The sequence below is a fragment of the Candoia aspera genome, chromosome 3, assembly GCF_035149785.1.
Source record: "Candoia aspera isolate rCanAsp1 chromosome 3, rCanAsp1.hap2, whole genome shotgun sequence".
NCBI lineage: Eukaryota > Metazoa > Chordata > Lepidosauria > Squamata > Boidae > Candoia > Candoia aspera.
Genome location: NC_086155.1, coordinates 19,794,274 through 19,813,912, shown reverse-complemented (window position 1 = coordinate 19,813,912; position 19,639 = coordinate 19,794,274). Strand labels below are relative to the sequence as shown.

Genomic DNA, 19,639 nt, shown 5'->3' with positions numbered 1-19,639 from the left:
CCTATATGAAGCCTCTGGGAGAGGTCATCTTTAGGTTCAGGGGCAGGTATCATCAGTATACTGATGATACCCAGTTGTACAGTATATCTCAATCCCAAGCTGACCAGTGATGCTGTCGAGGTTTTGCCCAGTGTCTGGAGGCTGTGAGGGTCTGGAAAGGGGGCAACAGATTCAGGTTCAACCCTAGCAAGACCAAATGGCTGTACGTATTTGGGCCATGATCCTGGAGAATCTCCATATTTAGCTTTAGATGAGGCAGTACTCCCCATTTGGAATTGGTATGCAACCTTGGGTTTTTCCTGGATTCACAGCTCCTCTCAAAGAGCAGGTGGAAGCTGTGGCTAGGAAGGCCTTCACACTGCTCCATCTGGTGTGTCAGGTGTACCCATTCCGGGCAGGAAGGTCTTCCAAATAGTTACTCATATCCTGGTCATCTTGCATATAGGCCTTTGCAATGTTTCCTACATGGGGCTGCCCTCAATGACTACTTGGAAGCTTCAAGTTGTCCACGATGGACATGCCATGGTATGCTCATGTAATTCCTCTGCTTCATGAGACAGTTAGCTTCTGCATGCAATTCAGAGTGTTGGTATAAAGCCCTTCATGGCACAGGGCCTGGCTATCTCTGGTAATTTCTTTCCATAACTGGCTATCTCTGATAATTTCTTTCTATTACTGTATGGACCCAACCATGTCACCTCCTGTGTGGCCTTCATCAGCTAGGAGAGGCATGGATCAAATAAACAGGTTGCCTTGTTTGTAACCCCAATGTCCCTGTCCACTTCCTCAGGTATGATATGTTCAAACTCATCCCAGCTAACCACAGAAAGTCTTAGTTGTCTAACTATTACATGCCTGTGTGTGTGTTGGCTTGGGCGGACACAATTGGCATGCTCCAGGTCCCCTTGGTTAAACAGTGTCATCTGGTGAGACTCAGGATGTGGGCCTTATATGTCACTGAGCCTGCCCCGTAGAAGAGCATTCGCCCAGAAGTTCATATTTTTCCTACCCTATCTTAGTTTAAAAGGTTATTCAAAACCTGGCTTTTCCCCCAGGTCTTGGGTTAGAGTGAGTGGTGAGGCTATTACAGGATTTTTTTTTCCTGTTGAACTGGATGGATTTCTCTTCTGGAAGGTCAGTCCTCTCTTTTCTGCTTCATTATTTGGTTCTGGTATTGTGTTATCAGTGTAAGCTGACCAGAGTTGTCATGGAGTAGGGCAACCTTATCAAACAAACTGTCCTAACAGTCAGGAACCACGCTGAGATGAGGAATAAGTCTCTAGTGTTTTATTATTGCTACATTAGACAGAAAATCCTAACAAACTGAAGAAGCGTGAGAAAACTCATACAGATAAACCCCAAAAGTCAAGGTGGTTTTGTTCTGTGTCGCTTTGAATGACTGCTCAACTCCTCACTACTACGCATGCATTTTCCCCCCTGGATAGGGGCCCCCTCCTGCTCACCATCAGTGCTCATGACACAAACAGATAAGATAGAAGAAAACAAGGGTTGACCTCAGTCTGCACAGATAGTAATGTTCCCAGATCTGAAAGTTGAGTTCGTTCATGCTAGATATATATGATTCACCAATATTACTCATGGATGAGGAAATGCAATATGTGTTTCTCCAACCCATGTATTTATTTATAGAGTTTATTTTCTGCCACAATTGCATGACATACAACATTATTATTACATATGTTTGGATGTTGGGTCCTGACACTGATTCCAGGTGATTTTTGGTTTAAAGCTCTTTCAAAACTCACTTTTGTTACGTCTCCCCCATCCTTTCTATTTTAGGGGAACTTCTTCCAGAACATAGGCTCCATCACCTTGTTTTCTGTAATTGGGACAGCTATTTCAGCTTTCATAGTTGGCGGAGGAATTTACTTTCTTGGTCAGGTGAGAACATGCATGGAGAACTTTGCATGCATGGAGTTTGGTGTGGTGTGGAATGCTCTCCAGAACTCATTAAGGATGCAGAATGGAGTTACTGATGACAGAAATATTTGTGGCAGGAGAATGGCTGGAATAATTGATAAAGATGGATGAATATATCCATTTTGGTTTCTCCCAATTCTTTTTCCATTCCAAGTTTGTTTCATTCAATTTCTGCATCATTGCATTTTTTTAAAAAAAAATGGAATGCATTTTCCTATGCATTTCTCCTAATAGAGGAGTGAACCCATCACTGGCAAAATGAATTCTACTGCCAACCTTATACTCTATCTAGAGCAGATTTGTCAGCAATGGAATCGGGATGGAGAAGAAAGGGAAGCGCTTTTGTATGGTTAGAAGTCTCAATTGAAGAGAACATCTATTCACTTATTTACATGGTGTTGGAGCTGAAAGTTGCCTATATGCATTTTATATACAATTTTTCCTAGCATACATATTCTTTGCAAGCAGTTTTACCTAATGCATTTTTAATGTTACTTTTATTAATATGTCCATTTTTGGTATATTTTCTTCTAACATACACTTTTGTAATGGATATTTTTTATTGGAGAATCCATCCAAGACTTAGATATATGGAAAGGCTAATAATAAAATATAATTATTTTTAGAAAAATTAAAGCAATGTTTTGAGAGCCAGTTTGGTGTAGTGGTTAAGGCACCAGACTAGAAAATGGGATACTGTGAATTCTAGTCCTGCCTTAGGCATGAAACCAGTTGGGTGACCTTGGGCCGGTCATTCTCTCTCAGTCTTAGGACGAAGAAGGCAAGGGCAAACCACTTCCAAAATCTTGCCAAGAAAACTGCAGGGACTAGTCTAGGCAGTTGCCAGGAGTCAACACTGACTTGAAGGCACCAAAAAAAAAAAAAGAGCAATGCTTTATATAACACAATGATACTTGCTTTCTTCACCTTTTCTTTTCTTTGTCCTGGAACTATTACATTTCAGAATCTTGTGCATATATGACCAGTACCATATTCTCTTCTTTGGCTATTCGAAACCTGAAATTGACTTCCTAGATTTGTCCATCATCCTATACAACTTTTCACATGTGGAGTCCCATAGATCTTCTATGCTTTTGCTTTTCAGGTTGCTGGTATTTTACATAAGGAAACAACTGTAATTGTTTCCCTATCTCGTGGTGCTAAAGCAGCTACTATAGTCTGAGTTTCAGAGAATTTAATTAAATCCCAGAGCAGCAGAGGAAAGGCAGAGTATTCACACTGGGGAACTCCCAGGTAATTAATTACTGCCTCAGCAGAGACTGTATCTTTATCAAACATAATGGTTAATCCAACTTTGTTATGGTGTCCTTGGTTTTGAAATTGGTTTTGTACGTAGATGTATTTATATGTTTTATATTTGAGGTTTTTTTAAAAAAAAATCTTCCTCTTCCTCATAATTTTACAATTATGAAATTGTAAAATTTCATAATACCCATTTGATAATCTAGAGCCACACAGAAGTAAAAAAAATACAATTGCATATAAGAACATTTTAAAAATGAATTGCATTTTTAACCCCTATTAAGATGAATTATTGTGACATAGTTTTAAGGCTATAGAATGCAAAGCAAGGTAACAGCACCAGCATTTAATATTTGTAGTAAACCAGAAGTGGCTTGAAAAGAGCCGTTTGTGCTTAATGTTCATGTAATAGTTTAGAAACATAGAGTTGGAAGGGACAAAATAATCTAGTCCAGAGCTGTGCAGCTTTTCAGATGTGGAGTCCTTGGTGCTCTCTGAGCCTTGTTGTTTTCTTGCAGACGTTTCATTGCTAGACTAGGCAACATCTTCAGTGTGGGAAGGGAGCGGAGTCTGCACCTCTTGCACTGAAGGTGTTGCCTAGTCTGGCAATGAAACGTCTGCAAGAAAACAACAAGGCTCAGAGAGCACAAAGAACTCCACAGTTTAACCCTGAACTACAAATATTCTCTTTGATTGGAACTTTTCAGATGCAAGAGCCATAGTCTAAAAAGTGGAAAGAGCCAAGGACAAGAAAGGGGGCAAGGCTGAGACAAAAACTAATTTGGATTGAATTTGCATATTTAGTAAAATTAACTAAATGCAGATAATATGATCATTACTACTCTATACAAGATTTTTTCATTTTTGTCTCATTAAAAATTAGAGCCCAGTGTAATTTTGTGGTTGAACCTAAGATTTTGGGAACTGCATGTGTACAATAGCGGGGAATCTATGTCCCACCAGACATTGCTGAACTGAAAGTCCCAGCATTTCTCAACTTTTGCCATGCTGGCTAGGGCTATTGGGAGCTGCAGTTCAGGTCAGTGTGGGATCTGCAATGGAGAATACTGCTTCAAGCCTTTGAACATTTGATGACGGACAGTATCACCAGTTAGAAACTGCTTCTACATTTAGCCATTTCCTCCCATTCCATATCTATTTGTTTAAATCCTGCTCTCTAGAGCAGGATTTTCCAACCTTGACAAATTCCAGAGGTATGGATTTCAATTCCCAGATTTCTCAGCAATGGCCATGCAGGCTGGAGAATTTTGGGAATTGAAGTCCACATCTGGAAGTTCAAAAAGGTTGAGCTATGGGGAGAAGAGTTCCCCTAGGCAGGCCTTAGATTGATGGTCTTAAATGGAAAAAAATTATTGCTAAAGGATTGGTTTCTTTGTACAAATCCATGTATCTCTTGAAATCTGCTACTGAAGTTTCATTCTATAAGCACCTTAGCCATCAGGTTGGTAACAACTTTGGTGGCCACTAGTTAGAGAAGGCTTCTCAGAAAAGCAGTATTAAGTTTGCAAATGATCTTACATCATCTTGCTGTTGCTTCAAGTATGCTACTGGTCTGAGTTTTTTTACATATGTGTGTGTGTGTGTCTCTGTGTGAAATTATCATTTCACTCATTCATTTCATTAGGTTATGCTTCATGTGTTAAGTCCATATGCCTTTTGATACTATTTTGTAGACATATTGCAATTAAACCTAAATTATCCCCTCCTCTAGTAGTTGCTGGTAGTCAGGCAACATATAAATTTAAATTTAAATAATAATAATAATAATAATAATAATAATAATAATAATAATACATGTGAGCAACTTTTCTAGTTCATTTGGATGGATTAACCAAGCATTCTCCATTTGGTGCCCTCCTGAATTGTTAGACCTCCATTCCTATCACTCTCTGTCAGCATGCATGATGACCATCCTGGCTGAAAATTATGAGTTAAAATCCCACAGTTTTGTGGTAGATTAGGGAAGGATGTTTTTATCTCATTGTGGCTTACACAGCTCTGTAGGTTGTACTTCTGTTCCATTTACCTACACATATTCCCTAATATGGCTAATAACTTCAGAGAAAAAGGACTTAGTATAGGAAAAGAGCATAAGCCAAAAGGCTTGAACTTCCCCACCCAATAGTCTGACTTTGTTCCACCATCCTTTCCTTTAGAATGAGATGTTTTGTGTTTTCTCCAGTAAAGCTCTGAATGAACTCAGATCCCACTCACCTTTGGCATTTCCCCCCATTTCTTCTAGTCAGCAGATTTTGGCTGTTTATTTGGTCATCCTCTTCATCTCAGAAAGAGCTTCTATAGACCACCTCATTCTCTGGGCATCTATTAGTATTCTTCTCCCATAGATTTTCCCATGTAACCTTTTTTTCTGTTTTACATATAAGAATTATGCATATGACATTGATGTAAAGCATTGTGATGCTTACTGCATATTATAGGATATTATTAGTCTGGGCATAAATGACATTGATTAGTAGTCTCTAATTCCACATTTGATCTTATAAAAATGACATCGTTGCAGTGAGCAAATCCTTGCTTCACTGAACTATAAATTAATAACTAAGATTTCTTCCATCTCAGGCTGAACACACGAGTGTCTTCAGCATTTTATGAGAAACTCAGCACTTTTTGGTGACAGCATACTATATCAGTTAGGTCATAGGAATGCTCATCACAGCTTCATTGAATGCCAGGCTCTTGAGGGAGATGGAAAGACAGCTTTACTTGAAATATGCAGATCAAGGCAATACCTTTGGGAGCATGGAAGATTTAAGTTCCAAAAAATCTTCATGGGAAGCAAATCTGTAGGTTCCTCATTTTTGAAAATTACAGAATTCAGCTGTAAACTGAAACCAGCAAACTTACTTTGTGATCCTTGAGCAAACACACTAGTTCTTTAATAGATAAAAAAGAGAAGTAGAGAGTAATAGTTAACTTTTAAAAGATGTTTCTGTTTTTGTCATTTTTTCTAGGCTGATGTAATTTATAAACTGAATATGACCGACAGGTAAGTTTTGAGAAAAATCTATATAATCTTCGTGTGTTTATATGAGTCTTCAAGCTGCTGCAATGAACACAATGATTGCATTTATCTATTAGGCTCTTGATTCCTGACCAGACTAGTTAGGCAGGACACTGGCTACTATGCTTGTGGCCACTGTTAATTTCAGTGATGATACAATGCTTAACTTGGGATCAGGTAGGTAGCTGGAAATGTAAATCAAAGAGGATATGGGATATGAGGGAAATTAACATGGCATAGCAATGTGTCTCCAGCCTTTAACTATAGTGAAGAGGACATCTCTACATAATTTTAATATCCAAGGTCAGATGGCTTGCATCCTATAGTTTGGCTAAATCTTTATGTGTTGTTTTTGAAAAATCCTGGAAAATGGGTGAAGGATGACTAGAGGAGGGCAAACATCTATATTTTAAGAGGGATAAGGGTAGGGTAGCATCCAAGGAATTAACAACAATGCTTGGAAAGATACCACTGTAGTATGTATTAATTATGTTGTGTATTGTGTGTTAAAATGTTATGTTTAAAATGAAGGGATAGATGCAACGATAAAATTCTCAGATGGAGTTTGGGATGTCCTACTAAATCAGAAAAAAACTAAAGTGCAAACTCTTAATAATTTTTATAAGAAATCCAAAACAAACAGGAAATTAAATGCTAAATTAAAAATCCAGATTAATTACAATATAATGGATGAGATATCTGCCATTTAACAGGTTGCTTATAAATATTTGAAAAAATATTTATATTATTAAAAATTACAGTTAAAAAGATAAAAACTAATACAAACTAAAAAATAAAAGAATATAAAGAAAAAATAGAAGGTGCAAAAAAGAAAGAAAAATAGAAAAATAGAACAGAAAGAAAAAATAAGAATAAGATGGCTATTCCCTCAGCAAGATGGCTATTCCCTCATCTCCCAGAGCTCTAAATCTGCTTGAGACTGCTGTCTTGCAGTCTCCTTACAAGGAGCAACTGTCTGGAGCACTTGTGGGTGATCTCAAGTCCTCTCCTTTGCTGGAGAGGAATTACGAAGAGCCAGTCTACTTGCAGGCTCTTCATTCTGCCATGGTCATCGGCTCTGTTGTCTTCAGTTTGCCATTTTTTCCCTGGAAGTCATTATTTTTATCCTTCTTAATGATAATTGTTAGCCTACATGGGATGAGATTCATCTTCTGTTAAAATGAGAAAATCCATTAATGCATTTCAGGATAATGATGATTTAAATCCACTGATGCATTCTAGGCTTGCTGAGGAGGCCTCAAAGCTCAATAGCATTTAATAATTCAGAAATTATGTTAATATATTTATTGTATTTCCTAACAGTTTTGCATTTGGTTCCTTGATCTCTGCTGTTGATCCCGTAGCTACTATTGCTATCTTTAATGCTCTTAATGTGGACCCTGTGCTTAACATGCTAGTCTTTGGGGAAAGTATTCTCAATGATGCAGTCTCAATTGTCCTGACAAAGTAAGTACATTCATGTACATGGAAGAAAAAAAAATCTACCGTTTGAAATTAATCCTCATTTAGACAGAGATCTATTAAAGTGCTACTTTAAACACTACTTATTTTAATGCAAGAAATATACATAATATGCACTTATGCTCTTTGGGTTAGTATAATTTTTAACTGCCACTCCTTCTTAATTGCATGTATTGACAAACTGATGCTTGCCACCCACTCTTACTTGAAGCAGCCCCAATTATTCTTCCTCTTAAGATCCACAGAAATACAAACTATACATAATTACACTCAAAGCCAGGAATTTGTGTTGGGGACACTGTTCAGCATTGTGAAGTCTTTAGGAATTTTTTAAAAAAAATTCTAATTGATATGAGAAACTGGTTTGTCAATTCAGTCTACTTTCATGGTTTATACTGGTTGCAGTATTAGTTTCTGGGTTTGAGACCAGAAATGGAGTTATTTTGTAAAACTTTACAAAGCTCTGATTTTAATAAACCAGTATGATCTGTTGGGCAAAATGGGTGCTTTCTGACTGCTTGATTTGAAACTCATGTAGCTGGAAGCAAGTTTCATTGATTAATTGGATGCTATGCATAAGGATATAATTTAATTAATTAATTAATTAATGTAATTTTAAAAGCTTTATATAGATGGCTTCCATGTATACATATTAATATGGTCTGATTCTTGACTTACAGTTATCAAGGATGTAACTCTTCCCAACTTTATTCACATTAGGATCCTGGTGTACTTTCTGCACCAATTCATCCATCCATCCATCCATCCATTCAGCCCCTCCCTCCCTCCCTCCCTCAGAATATAAACCATTTTTTTCCTCCCATACTCAATTGCTTTGAGAATCAGAAGAGCAAGCATCTTATTTTTGATTCTCTAACATTGTGCTTTCTTCCCCTTGTGCTTTTTCTGTGAAAGATCTGTTAGAAGGATTTCATTTCTTTAGCTGTAGTAGGTATCCTCCTGGCTTGTTTGGTGCCATTGTTAGGAACAACGCAAAAAGCAAGTCTAGGCTTCCAGATTTTTAGAACAGCTGTGCTGCCCTTTGAAAAATATTGCATCAGGACTTGATTGAATGTCTTTTGTCATTCCCCTAGTCATATCACAGTGAACGCATTTTAAGAGCAGTTTCAATAACAACCAAAAATAAAGCAGTAGAGATTCTGCGTTTTGTATCCCAGACCTAAGATGCTAATGTGTAACCTCCTTGATTGTCCTTGTTTTGTTTTTATTGTTCTCAGTACAGCAGAAGGTTTGACAAGGGAACATACGTCTGATGTAAGTGGATGGCAAACCTTTTTACAAGCACTAGCTTACTTCCTGAAGATGTTCTTTGGTTCTGCTGCACTGGGGACTCTGACTGGCCTTATTTCTGCATTAATATCCTTTGCTTTTAGATAAAATAAGCATTTGCTCTTTATTAATGACCCTTGGTTGCAATTCTGAAGATGATTATTCTTTTAAAACTTAACATTTTTAATAGCAGAGCTAGTGAGTAACAATTTAGATTTGCATGAAATTTATATTTGTACAAGACTTTCATTAAGGCCCAAGTTTCTGTACAATAACTCATCATACATGCTAATGGATGAGGCTAATATATGATTTTCTTGCTGTAGTTTTAGCACTTTAATTATATTTTCAATAACATATTAGTGCATTTTCCAGTTTTCAAACGTATTAAATATTTGATTGATCAGATTTTTATTTTCATGTTGGGGACTTTAGAATTGACTCCTGAAATTATCCTATATCTAAAGTCTGTCCAGCTGGTCTGGCTCCTTCAGTATGGATTCATGTCAGACTAAGGGTCTGACTTCTCATGGCAGTTTGAGTTGCTTTTCTGTTACAACATGTGCACTTCATCTTTTTCCCTCCTCCAGTAATATCTGGTACCCTAAAGCATTATTTCATTATGTTATGAGTTTCTCTTTTTCTATAAACAGTAGGATTTCATAGTTCTTTTTTTGTTGAAGTATGTGTTTAATTTGCTTATTTTAAATGCAAAGAGTTGATAATGGTTAAATTCGTAGTGGTAAGTAACAAAACTGACATTACTCCTACAGTGTGGATAGGAAGGGGAACTTGTAGGAACACAGGAATAACAACAACAACAACAACAACAGCCTTTACTACAAAAATTGCTAAGCAGTATGCAAACATAGAAAATCATAGAATCACAGGGTTGGGTGGGATTGTCAATCCAAACTAAAATGTCTCCGATAGATGGTTGCCCATTCTCTACTTCACATGAAGTGAAGGGAAGCCCACTATCTCTCCAAGTAACTGGTTCTGTCTTGAATTGCTTTCACTGTTGGGAGGTTTTCTGTCATTGAACTTGTCTTCCTATCAATCTTTTATTTGGTGAATGATTACTACTAATAATTCTCTATTGAGCTGCATGCACAGTCTGGCTACATAGTATATTAAGAATATTGGACATCTTCTCATGAAGATTCAACCTAATACAGCTTGTCCTTTTAAGCAATGAATTATTTTCTACTTTTTCTGACAGGCAGCTGAAAATTGATGGGAGACTTAGGTTAGGCTATGATGTGCCTGAGGTCATGAAGACAAATGTATTTTATACCACTCCTCAGGATTTCCAGTTTTAGGTAGCTAACTCTGAAGCAGACTTCAGCTTCATCGCCTCCCATTTCATTATACTCGCAATTATCTTTGTTGTTGTTTTTTACACTGATTAAAGAAAGCCTCCAGTAATGTTATATAAGTCCAAATTCCACACATTAGACCAGCAAGAGCATTAGATATTACTACAGCTAAGTTAATTTGCTATGGGTGGACTGTGCCTATGAGAAAATTATATTCATTTTTTGTCATTTTTGTAGTGTTTTGTGCATTCCATCTGTTAGACAAAATGTAATATGTCTAACAAAGGAAAACAATACTTGGACAGCTCCAAATGGTTTAGGGAGTTACAGCTCTATGTAAGGATACGTAAACCTTCTTGAAGTCAGTAAGATTTAAGCAGCCCAACAACCAGAACATTATTTTTCAAGTGAGTTCTTAAATCTAATGTTAAAGACATGCTTGGGGAACAAGAAAAAAATTAGATACAAAGCTAAGAATATTGTAAAGTTAAAGGCCCTGTTGTAATAAAAAGCATTTTTCTATGCACTGTACTAGAAGCTTTAAAAATCCTTTAAAAATAATTCCTTGTTGCACAGAGCACCATCACCTGGTAGCATCTGTTATTCCACTTGAAAAATTCCATCAGCTAAACAGTATGAAGAAAAACAATTGTACTGTATGATTCAACATGAGATCTTAAGCTTTCTAATGGAGCCCTAATGACAAATGAGAACTTCCTAATTACCTGACTTTCCTATTCTTTTCATCTTTCTTTTTATTTTACTTAACTATTTGTAATTAACGTGCTGAAACATATTGATTTACGAAAAACTCCTTCCCTGGAGTTTGGAATGATGATTATCTTTGCTTATCTTCCTTATGGACTTGCAGAAGGAATTTCTCTCTCAGGTAAGTTGCAAAACAAATTTGCCCAAAGCTGTTGACAGTGTTGAAACAGTTTGCAGTTCCCTAGAACACTCAGAGTATTCCAACTTCCTGGTATATTTCTTCCGTACAACCTTCCATGAGGGCTATAACGAGAGATAAATGCATAATTTATTCTCCAAGTTTTTATATTTTCTCACATTTACATTAATCCCTTAGATCCAAAAGGAGACTTTACAAATTTGGAATTTGGGGAATCACTATTTCTAGCTAGTATATGATGTTCCCTGGCCCTAATGGCCAAGTTCATAGGTTGTGTTAAATCATAATAAGATTTGCTTGGTTTTGGCTTAAAGATCCAGTACTTATGGCTTTCCATTGAACCATGGAAAGTATGGACTGAAAGGTACCTTGTAAGTCATGTAGTTCTACCCCATGCTCAGAAGAGGAATCCACTAAACCATCCCAACAGATGGCTATCCAGCTACTGTCTGAAAACTTCCAGCAAAAAGAATCCATTACTGTTCTGGGCAAGGTGTTCCCCTGCTTAACAACTCTTACCATCAGGACTTTCCTTCTGATATTTCTCCTGAATCTCTTTAAATTTCCACATTCTGACTCTTAGGTTTAACAGATAGTAGATGTCCCTGCTTTTAGGTATTTGTAGACCTTATCATATCATATCATTAGTCTTTTCTTTTGCAACCTAAACATCTCCTTTAACTATTCCCCATAGAACTTGGTTTCCAGACCCTTTATCATCCTGGTACATTTCCTGTTAATTTGCTTCAGTTTCTCTGTATCGCTTGTACAGTGCAGTGCCCAGGACTGGACATAATTGCTCAAATACAGAATAATTAGTACAAAGTACAGTGGAACTCTTAGTTCCTGTGATTTGGACACAATGTTTCTATTAATGCAACCCAAGATTATGTTGGCCTTTTTAGGTACTGTGTTCAGTTGGTGGTCCACAAGTATTCCTAGATGCTTCTGACACACATTGCCACCAAGTCATTAGGTATTTGACTTTTTGTATCCATATGGAGGACCTTTCTTTTCTCACAGATGAGCATCTTTCCATTGATTTTGGTCCAAGTTTCATTCTCAGGGAGGTCATTTTGAGTTGCAATTTTGTCCTCCAAGGTATTAACCAATTATCCTAGCTTGGTATCATCTAAAAATATGAGAAGCATCTCTTCTGTCTCCTAGGCGATTTATAAAGATGTTGACTAGCATTGGGCCAAAGACACAATCCTGGGATACTCTATCCATACTTCTCTTTGGGACAATGCAGAACCACTTCAAGCAACCTTTTAAGTAATCGTTTATGATTTAGTATGAAGCCTGAATCCAGATAGTACACTGGACAGAAAACTACATCCAACCCAGGACAATATCAGGTTTGTTTATTTAAGAGCTGGCAAAGAAGGCTCCCTACAGGCTCCCATACAGAGTATCTTCTATAGTGATCTTCTGAGTCACTGCTCTTCTCAGGGATAGCATTCCTCTAAAGTCAACACTGACTTTTGCATTTTCATAAAGCAATTAACACTTGGCTTTTTCAGTTAGCCTTTGGTACTGATGTGTTGAATTTGTCCTTTCAGCAGGGAAAAGTTGCCTTTAATTAGGTTGATTCTTGGTTCTGTGTCATGTTGTTCCATTAAGTTAATGTTTTTCATCTTACTGCGGTACTCACGTGTGTAAGCTGCTCAGAGTCAGTTTGCAATTGAAGCAGCATATAAGCCTGGAAGCTAAAATAAAATTGTACTTAGCTTGGGTTTAAACATACTGTTCAACTGTAGATTTAAAAAGAGGGGGCCTGTAGATCAGCGAGAGCCCAGGTACATATACCTTTTGTATTGCACTGTATTCGGTGGGGATAATGTTTAGTTCAATAATGTATGCGATAGAAAGATATGTGGTTATATTAATTGGATACACTAGTAGTATATCAGATTGCTTGAACTAGAAAAGAAGAAAAGTGATCTGAAAAGTGGATCAGATTGCTTGAACTGGAAAAGAGAGAAGGTAGAAGACTGACAGTTTTGAAGGATCAAAGTTTGTTTCATAATCAATAATAATCTCTTTTGCATGGAATGCTGACAGTAAGTAACCAGTGTGATCATTTTATCACCATATATTGTACATTGTTTTTAGCGTCTGGGCTAATAGAACATTTCTACAAAGGTTTGGGGATATTGTGGTTTGGCCTCAGTCAAAAGACGTTTACTATGATACCTTGTGAAGAGCAACATTTTACAATTAAATATTCATGTTCATGATTTGAAGAATTCTCATGTACCTGCAGATGCTGGCAGAACTTGGTCCCAAATATGTCTCTCTCAGAGTAAACTCTGCCTCTCATTAATCTCAAATGTCACAGCTTGAAATACATGTTGTCTTACAAGTGGTTGCTTGTCCTCTGCTTTTCTAGTTGTTGCTATATCATTCCCTAAGAAACACCTTGTTAGCTAATAACAACTGTAATGTCTAAGCGTATTTGTATCCATGCTGATTTTCCCAGAAAACATCTGTTTTGATAGCTACAGCCACTTCTATCCAGTTAAGCTGATAACACTTGCAACTTTGCATATGCAAATCAGAGTGGATTTTAAAGCTCTTCTCTAGTCCTGAAATAACCCCCTGGAGAGCTAATGCTTGCTCTTTTATAGCAGTTTCATTCCAAATAAAATCTTGGCAACTGTAATGCAACTAATAATTAAAGTTTAGGAGCACTTTCACTAATATAATAATCATTCAATGGAATATTAGATTTAACTTGGCAAAATGAATTATGTAACACAGCAACTAAAAGAAATCAGCCAAAGGATTATGATGAGTTTGAGGTTCACTGAGTCCGTCAGCTACTATCAGATCACTGTTTGTATTCTCATTCTGCAGAGGCCTTGCCATATCTCTTTTTTCTGGTATATCACATACAACTTCTTCATTTTCTATGTGTGAAACTTTTTTGGGGGGGGATTTTGGCAGCATAGAAATCTGAGAAATAAACAAACCAGTGTCAAATGACATCCAGGTGAGATCTGGTAATATGACACACATGATACTGGTTCCATAGAAACTCCATCCAGTCCCTGCAGCACTGGAGTTCCTTGGCCTCTTTCTTCCAGCCCTGAATAGAATGTATAGGAAATGCATGGGGACTAAACTAATAGTTACTGGTTCCATATGTCATGCTAAGCCATAACGTATTTTGCTTTTATGTTTTGCTAACCTGGATAATTCTAGTTTATTCAGTAAAATATGGTAAAATGGTTTGGCATGCAGTGTTTAGGTCATTTCTTAAAAACTGTAATACAAGGTTTTTAGGCACTCTCAGGTGGTCCTTAAGACAAAAGACTATAAATTGCTAATAGGGCAGAGTTTCCTCTGTCAGTCTTATTGCAGTTGAACAGGCCATAGCTACTATTGTGATTCCTTGAAAGAACACATCTGCCAAATATCAATATATGGCTGGCAGCCTTTAGTTGATGATCACTAGTTATACAATGACATAAGCTTATTTTTAAAGAAAAATTACAATGTTAAAAAAAACCTTAATTCCTCTAACACATTAAAAAAATGTCAACTTAAAATTATTCATTGCTATTCTTAAAAATCACATAATTCAGTCTTGACTCAATGTAATCTTATGAACAGGCCTGAGATAAATTATCTTTATTCTTTTTCAGTTGACCTGCTGGCATTAATCTATAAATAAATCTCAGTATTTTCAACTATTTTTTGTTTGAAGTAGAGAAGGCATTAGGTTACATTCTGGAAAAAGGGTACCTCTTGAGGCTTCAAGCAATGCATTTTATTTGTACTATTGCTACTTAAGATTTTAAAGCCACCCTGTAGTATAATCAGAGTGTTAAAACTACAAAATAATGTTTCTCAATAGATCATGGCTTAAGAAAGTGGTAAGGAAATTGATGGGAAAAATCACTCCTTTCCATGTCATTAAACAAACAATATAATAATAATTTTATTAGAGATCTGTATTTCCAAAACGATTCTGCTTCTTAATAACTATGCGGTGGGGGCCACCGAGTGACAGCTTTTTAGTGAGCTCCTAATCCTCTTATTTTATTTATCCCCTATATGTAGTTTTAAGTTAGTTTATTTTATTTAATATCAATCAGTGATCTTAGTAATTTTAGTTTTTCTTTTTAGGATTAGCAATTTTAGGTTTTTAGATACAGGATTAGATAGGATTAGGATTTTAGATTTTGGACTCTGGAACTCATCAGCTGCAGACACCTGTCAATGAAGTGAGAGTAGGACTTACAATCCTGAATTACCACTCAAGGATGCAAAATCAGAAAGCAAGAATAAAAACAAAAAAGAACCTGAAAAGAAAGTTCAAAAGGAGTCACAAATTGGAGACATAGCTGAGAGGAAATCCAAAACAAGACAAGGCTGCGATGACTCTAAAGCAACCAAAGATAAAGGATTTATTTCAATCAATAGACACTGCAAGTAAGTCTCCTTTTCCTTTTTCCTCTCCCCTTGTAACTTCCGTCAACAATTCTTATTCCCTACTGGACTGGGATGTGGACGATTGTTTTTCCATTGAAAATGAGGTTTCAACAGGAGATAGAGGGGATGGCATGGTTAATACTAAGAGCAATTTTAAAGGAGACTTGGACCTGGTTGCCAAGAACTGTCTTTTAACTGCTCAGACAGTCATTGCTATATATGATCAACTCTCAGAAGCCAATAAAAAGATAGATGAACTAAAGACTCTAATGGGAAATTACATCTCCAAAATAGATAAGAAAGCAAACAGTAACTCCCGTGCTCCAAAATTTACCCCTAATCCACGGACACCATGGGTGGCACGGGGGTTCTCAGAAGGAGAAGACATGGAGGAGAGGCTAGTCTTACAGAGACACAGGATTTTGCTCCAAGTTGCCGATACACCTCTGGATAGGGCTAGGTGGCATAACAGAAGAGTAATACTGACCTCTCTTTCTCAACTTTTACACTGTAGGGTATATTCTAATGAATTAATAGAGATCTCTTGGCTCCCTAGTAGGCACGGATGTAAAAGAATATTGTTAACTTTTGGACAGATTATTTATCCGTCAATGCTCTTTAGGCTTGAAAATTCTTTAAGGAAATATATCTGGCCAATTCGTGTGTTTTATAATACACAAACTCAGTCCCTGCTAAAGTCTGGGTGGACAGCCAAGTCAGCGAGGGAGGACAACAAGAACCTTGAAAATCCTAAATGTAACTGTTCACTGTCAGTAAAACAAAGTACTCCTCTATTAACAAAGACAGAATGAGATAAGGTTAACGGAAAAAAGATCCCAGATTCACTTAAAGGGAAGATACAGTTTTTGGATGATGAGGATGAACTAATCAATCAGTTTTCCACCCTTCCCCCAGGAGAACAACGACTGATTTTACATAAAATTGAATTAGTAAGGTCAATGCTGAAATCGGTAACTAACGCGACAGAAACTCTTTAACGCCCTGCTCCCCTCCAGCAGCTCCTCTGTGGAGATGTTACTAAGTCTGGTTTCTGAAAGCATAAAATCTCCAATAAAAAAAAAGAGAAAGCGTGCCAGCCTAAAGCAAAAACACACAAAGGAAAAGAACTCTCAGCAGGATAATATAGTACAAGTCCTAATTAACCATCCAGAGGATAAAACTGTAGCTGATGACCTAACATCACTGGCAGTAGAGAATCAGATAGAGCAATCTCAAGAGTCGCTTTACCCAGTTGAACTCAGTTGGACTCTAATTCTGATTCCTTTCAGCAAGGGGGTGTTCCGCCTATATCCTGTCATTCTATATCAGTACAAGTTAATATCATCAAGGGAAATTCTGAATCGGAGCGATTTTCCGAAAACAGCCACCAACCTGACGCTAGTCACTTTCAAGTACAGCAATTAGAAAATGAGAGGGATGGATTGAGTCCTCTACCATTTGCAGAAATGCTAGCAGCAGACCAAAATCTGTGGAATATTGGCCCCCAAGACAAAGAAGAGCAGCAATTATAACCTATGACGAGGAAAGCTGAATCCTATAATAATTGCGTCTACATGGGAAGTATTGACAACATAGTCCCAGCATCAGAACCAAATTGACTGTATCTATCCTCACTTGTTAGTCAACCACCCCATCTAGAATATTCTGTTTCTGGGAGACCTGTACAAGATAAATTTTCTTGCAACCATCATGAAGCAACTCAAGTTTCGACCATCTCCCAGGACTCACCTTTAAAAACGGTCACATTTGGGAACTCAGATCGACATATGGACGCTCTTAAATCCCTATCTATCCTCTCATGGAATATTGCAGGTTGGAACGCCAAATCCAAAGACTGCTTTCATAAACTACATTGCTGAATTCGACCTGAATTCTTACTCCAAGAAACTTGGCTTGACAGCAACTTGTTTATAAATGGGTATACATCCCTCTCACTACCCACAGCTCCTGGAGCAGGATGAGGCAGAATGTGTGGTGGGCTAAGTATACAAATCTCAACCAAACTACGTACAAATATTATACAGTTAGACCCAATGGAGCGCTATGCAATGTCTGTGTTGTTAAAATTTAATAACGCTCTATTATTATTGGTGAATGTCGTATCTTCCACCTCTCCAGAATAGGTCCCATTTTAACAACATACGGACTAAACTGGAAGTATATGTAAGTACTCTTATGCTAAATAATCCTTCAGCTTATGTAATAGTTTCTGGTGACCTAAATGCCAGGGTGGGGGCGAACGATAAGGCACTTTTTACTCAGTTCCACCAGTATCCCCCAGAACCAGTTACAATCCCCCCCCGTTAATCCAGCAATCTAAAGACTCAAAAGGGGACTATAAGGGGCTGTGTCTATTACTAACAATTAACAAATTAAATTTATATTTATTGAATGGATCTATCAGTAGTGATTTCCCTGGTGAATTCTCCCACTGGGTCGGCTCAAGACCTTCCCTGATTGACTATACTTTAATCTCATGGAATGTGATTACTTTTGTACAAAAATTTTATTTAGGAAATTGACCCGATAGTGATCATCTTCCAAGTATTACAGTTTTAAAAGCATTTGAGAATTGCTTTCTGGAAACAGAACCCATCCCATTTCGGGATTCAGACTCAGAGCTGAGGTTGGTTTGTGTCAAATGGACTCAGCAACTTAGCAAATTGCTCAGCTGCTTCTATCCGAAGCAGCGCTGCAACTCTGCTCCAACATAGACAGAGAGAGGTCTGGGGATTCTCCCTGGCAGACATTTACACAACTGATTCAGTTGCTCCAGCCTGTGATTTCCACCTAGATATCAAGGAGCAGAGATAATCTAGGGGGCAAGATCTATCCTTCCCAGCCCTGGTTTGATGCAGAATGTTTTGAGGCCAAAGGTAAACTGATCAGGGGATTTAAGCTATATAAAGAGAACCCAGTTGAGCACCCCATCCAAGATTTTATGCTCCAGAAGAAACAATATAAACATCTTCTACAAAACAAGAAAAGAGAATTCACTAAGGTTTCCTGGCAGCAACTCAAGCCAGAAACTCTACTCTGTTCTGGCACCTTATAGCTCTCCACTCAATTGACAGGCCCCTTTTACTCCCTCACCTCATACTAGCATCTGTATGGAAGACCACTTTAGAGCATTATACTCACAAGAAGAGGCCGATATAGTTGACTTAGATCTTAATATTAACCTGCTCTCAAATTGGGCCCTGTCACAAATGCTGAAATAAAGAGGTTCATAAAACAGTTAAAGCCTGGTAAAGCTCCAGGCAATGACTTTATTACACCTGAAATATTACAAAACAACCTGGATTGCTGGACTCCTGTTCTTGCTTCCCTGTTTACTTATATTGACTGCACTGCACAAATTCCAGAGGATTGGGGCCTAGCTATTATCCCTATTTATAAAAAGGGCACTCGAGACCTGCCTTCTAACTACAGGCCCATTAGCTTGTTAAGTATAATAAGTAAACTCTGTGCCAGACACTTATACAATAAGCTAGTTGACTGGATTGACTCAGAGTATATATTGGCAGATGAGCAAGCAGGTTTTAGGTCCGGACATTGTATTTATGGACATGCCCTTATATTTCAACATCTGGCTGAAAAATATACGTCTAAAACAGGCTCGACATTATATACCGCTTTTATTGATTTTAGGTCTGCATTTGATCTGGTTCCCAGAGCGAGGCTTTGGTCTAAGCTTATCCATACTACAATGGATAGAAGGCTACTGCTGCTCATGCATAATCTACTCCAGAATCAAAGTTCAATGCAGTACGCAAGGCCATCACACAAGTGAGATTCCAACTCACAGAGGAGTGAGGCAGGGTTTTATTTTAGCTCCTCTGCTGTTTAATCTGTATATAAATTCACTTGTGGCCAAAATGAATCAATTAGAACATCAACCTCCAAAATTGGCAGACAGGCATATCGTAACTT

At 37.5% G+C, this 19,639-nt stretch overlaps 1 protein-coding gene across 1 annotated transcript in view; it reads left to right on the top strand.

Annotated features, from left to right (window-relative positions):
• The window catches only part of SLC9A8 (solute carrier family 9 member A8), a 73,641-nt gene that overhangs the window by 34,738 nt on the left and 19,264 nt on the right, over positions 1-19,639 (top strand). Inside the window, exons 6-10 of the mRNA XM_063297076.1 lie at positions 1,801-1,902; positions 6,198-6,232; positions 7,571-7,714; positions 8,968-9,106; positions 11,122-11,227. Coding sequence (XP_063153146.1) covers positions 1,801-1,902; positions 6,198-6,232; positions 7,571-7,714; positions 8,968-9,106; positions 11,122-11,227 — 526 coding nt within the window. The remainder of the gene's footprint in view (positions 1-1,800; positions 1,903-6,197; positions 6,233-7,570; positions 7,715-8,967; positions 9,107-11,121; positions 11,228-19,639) is intronic.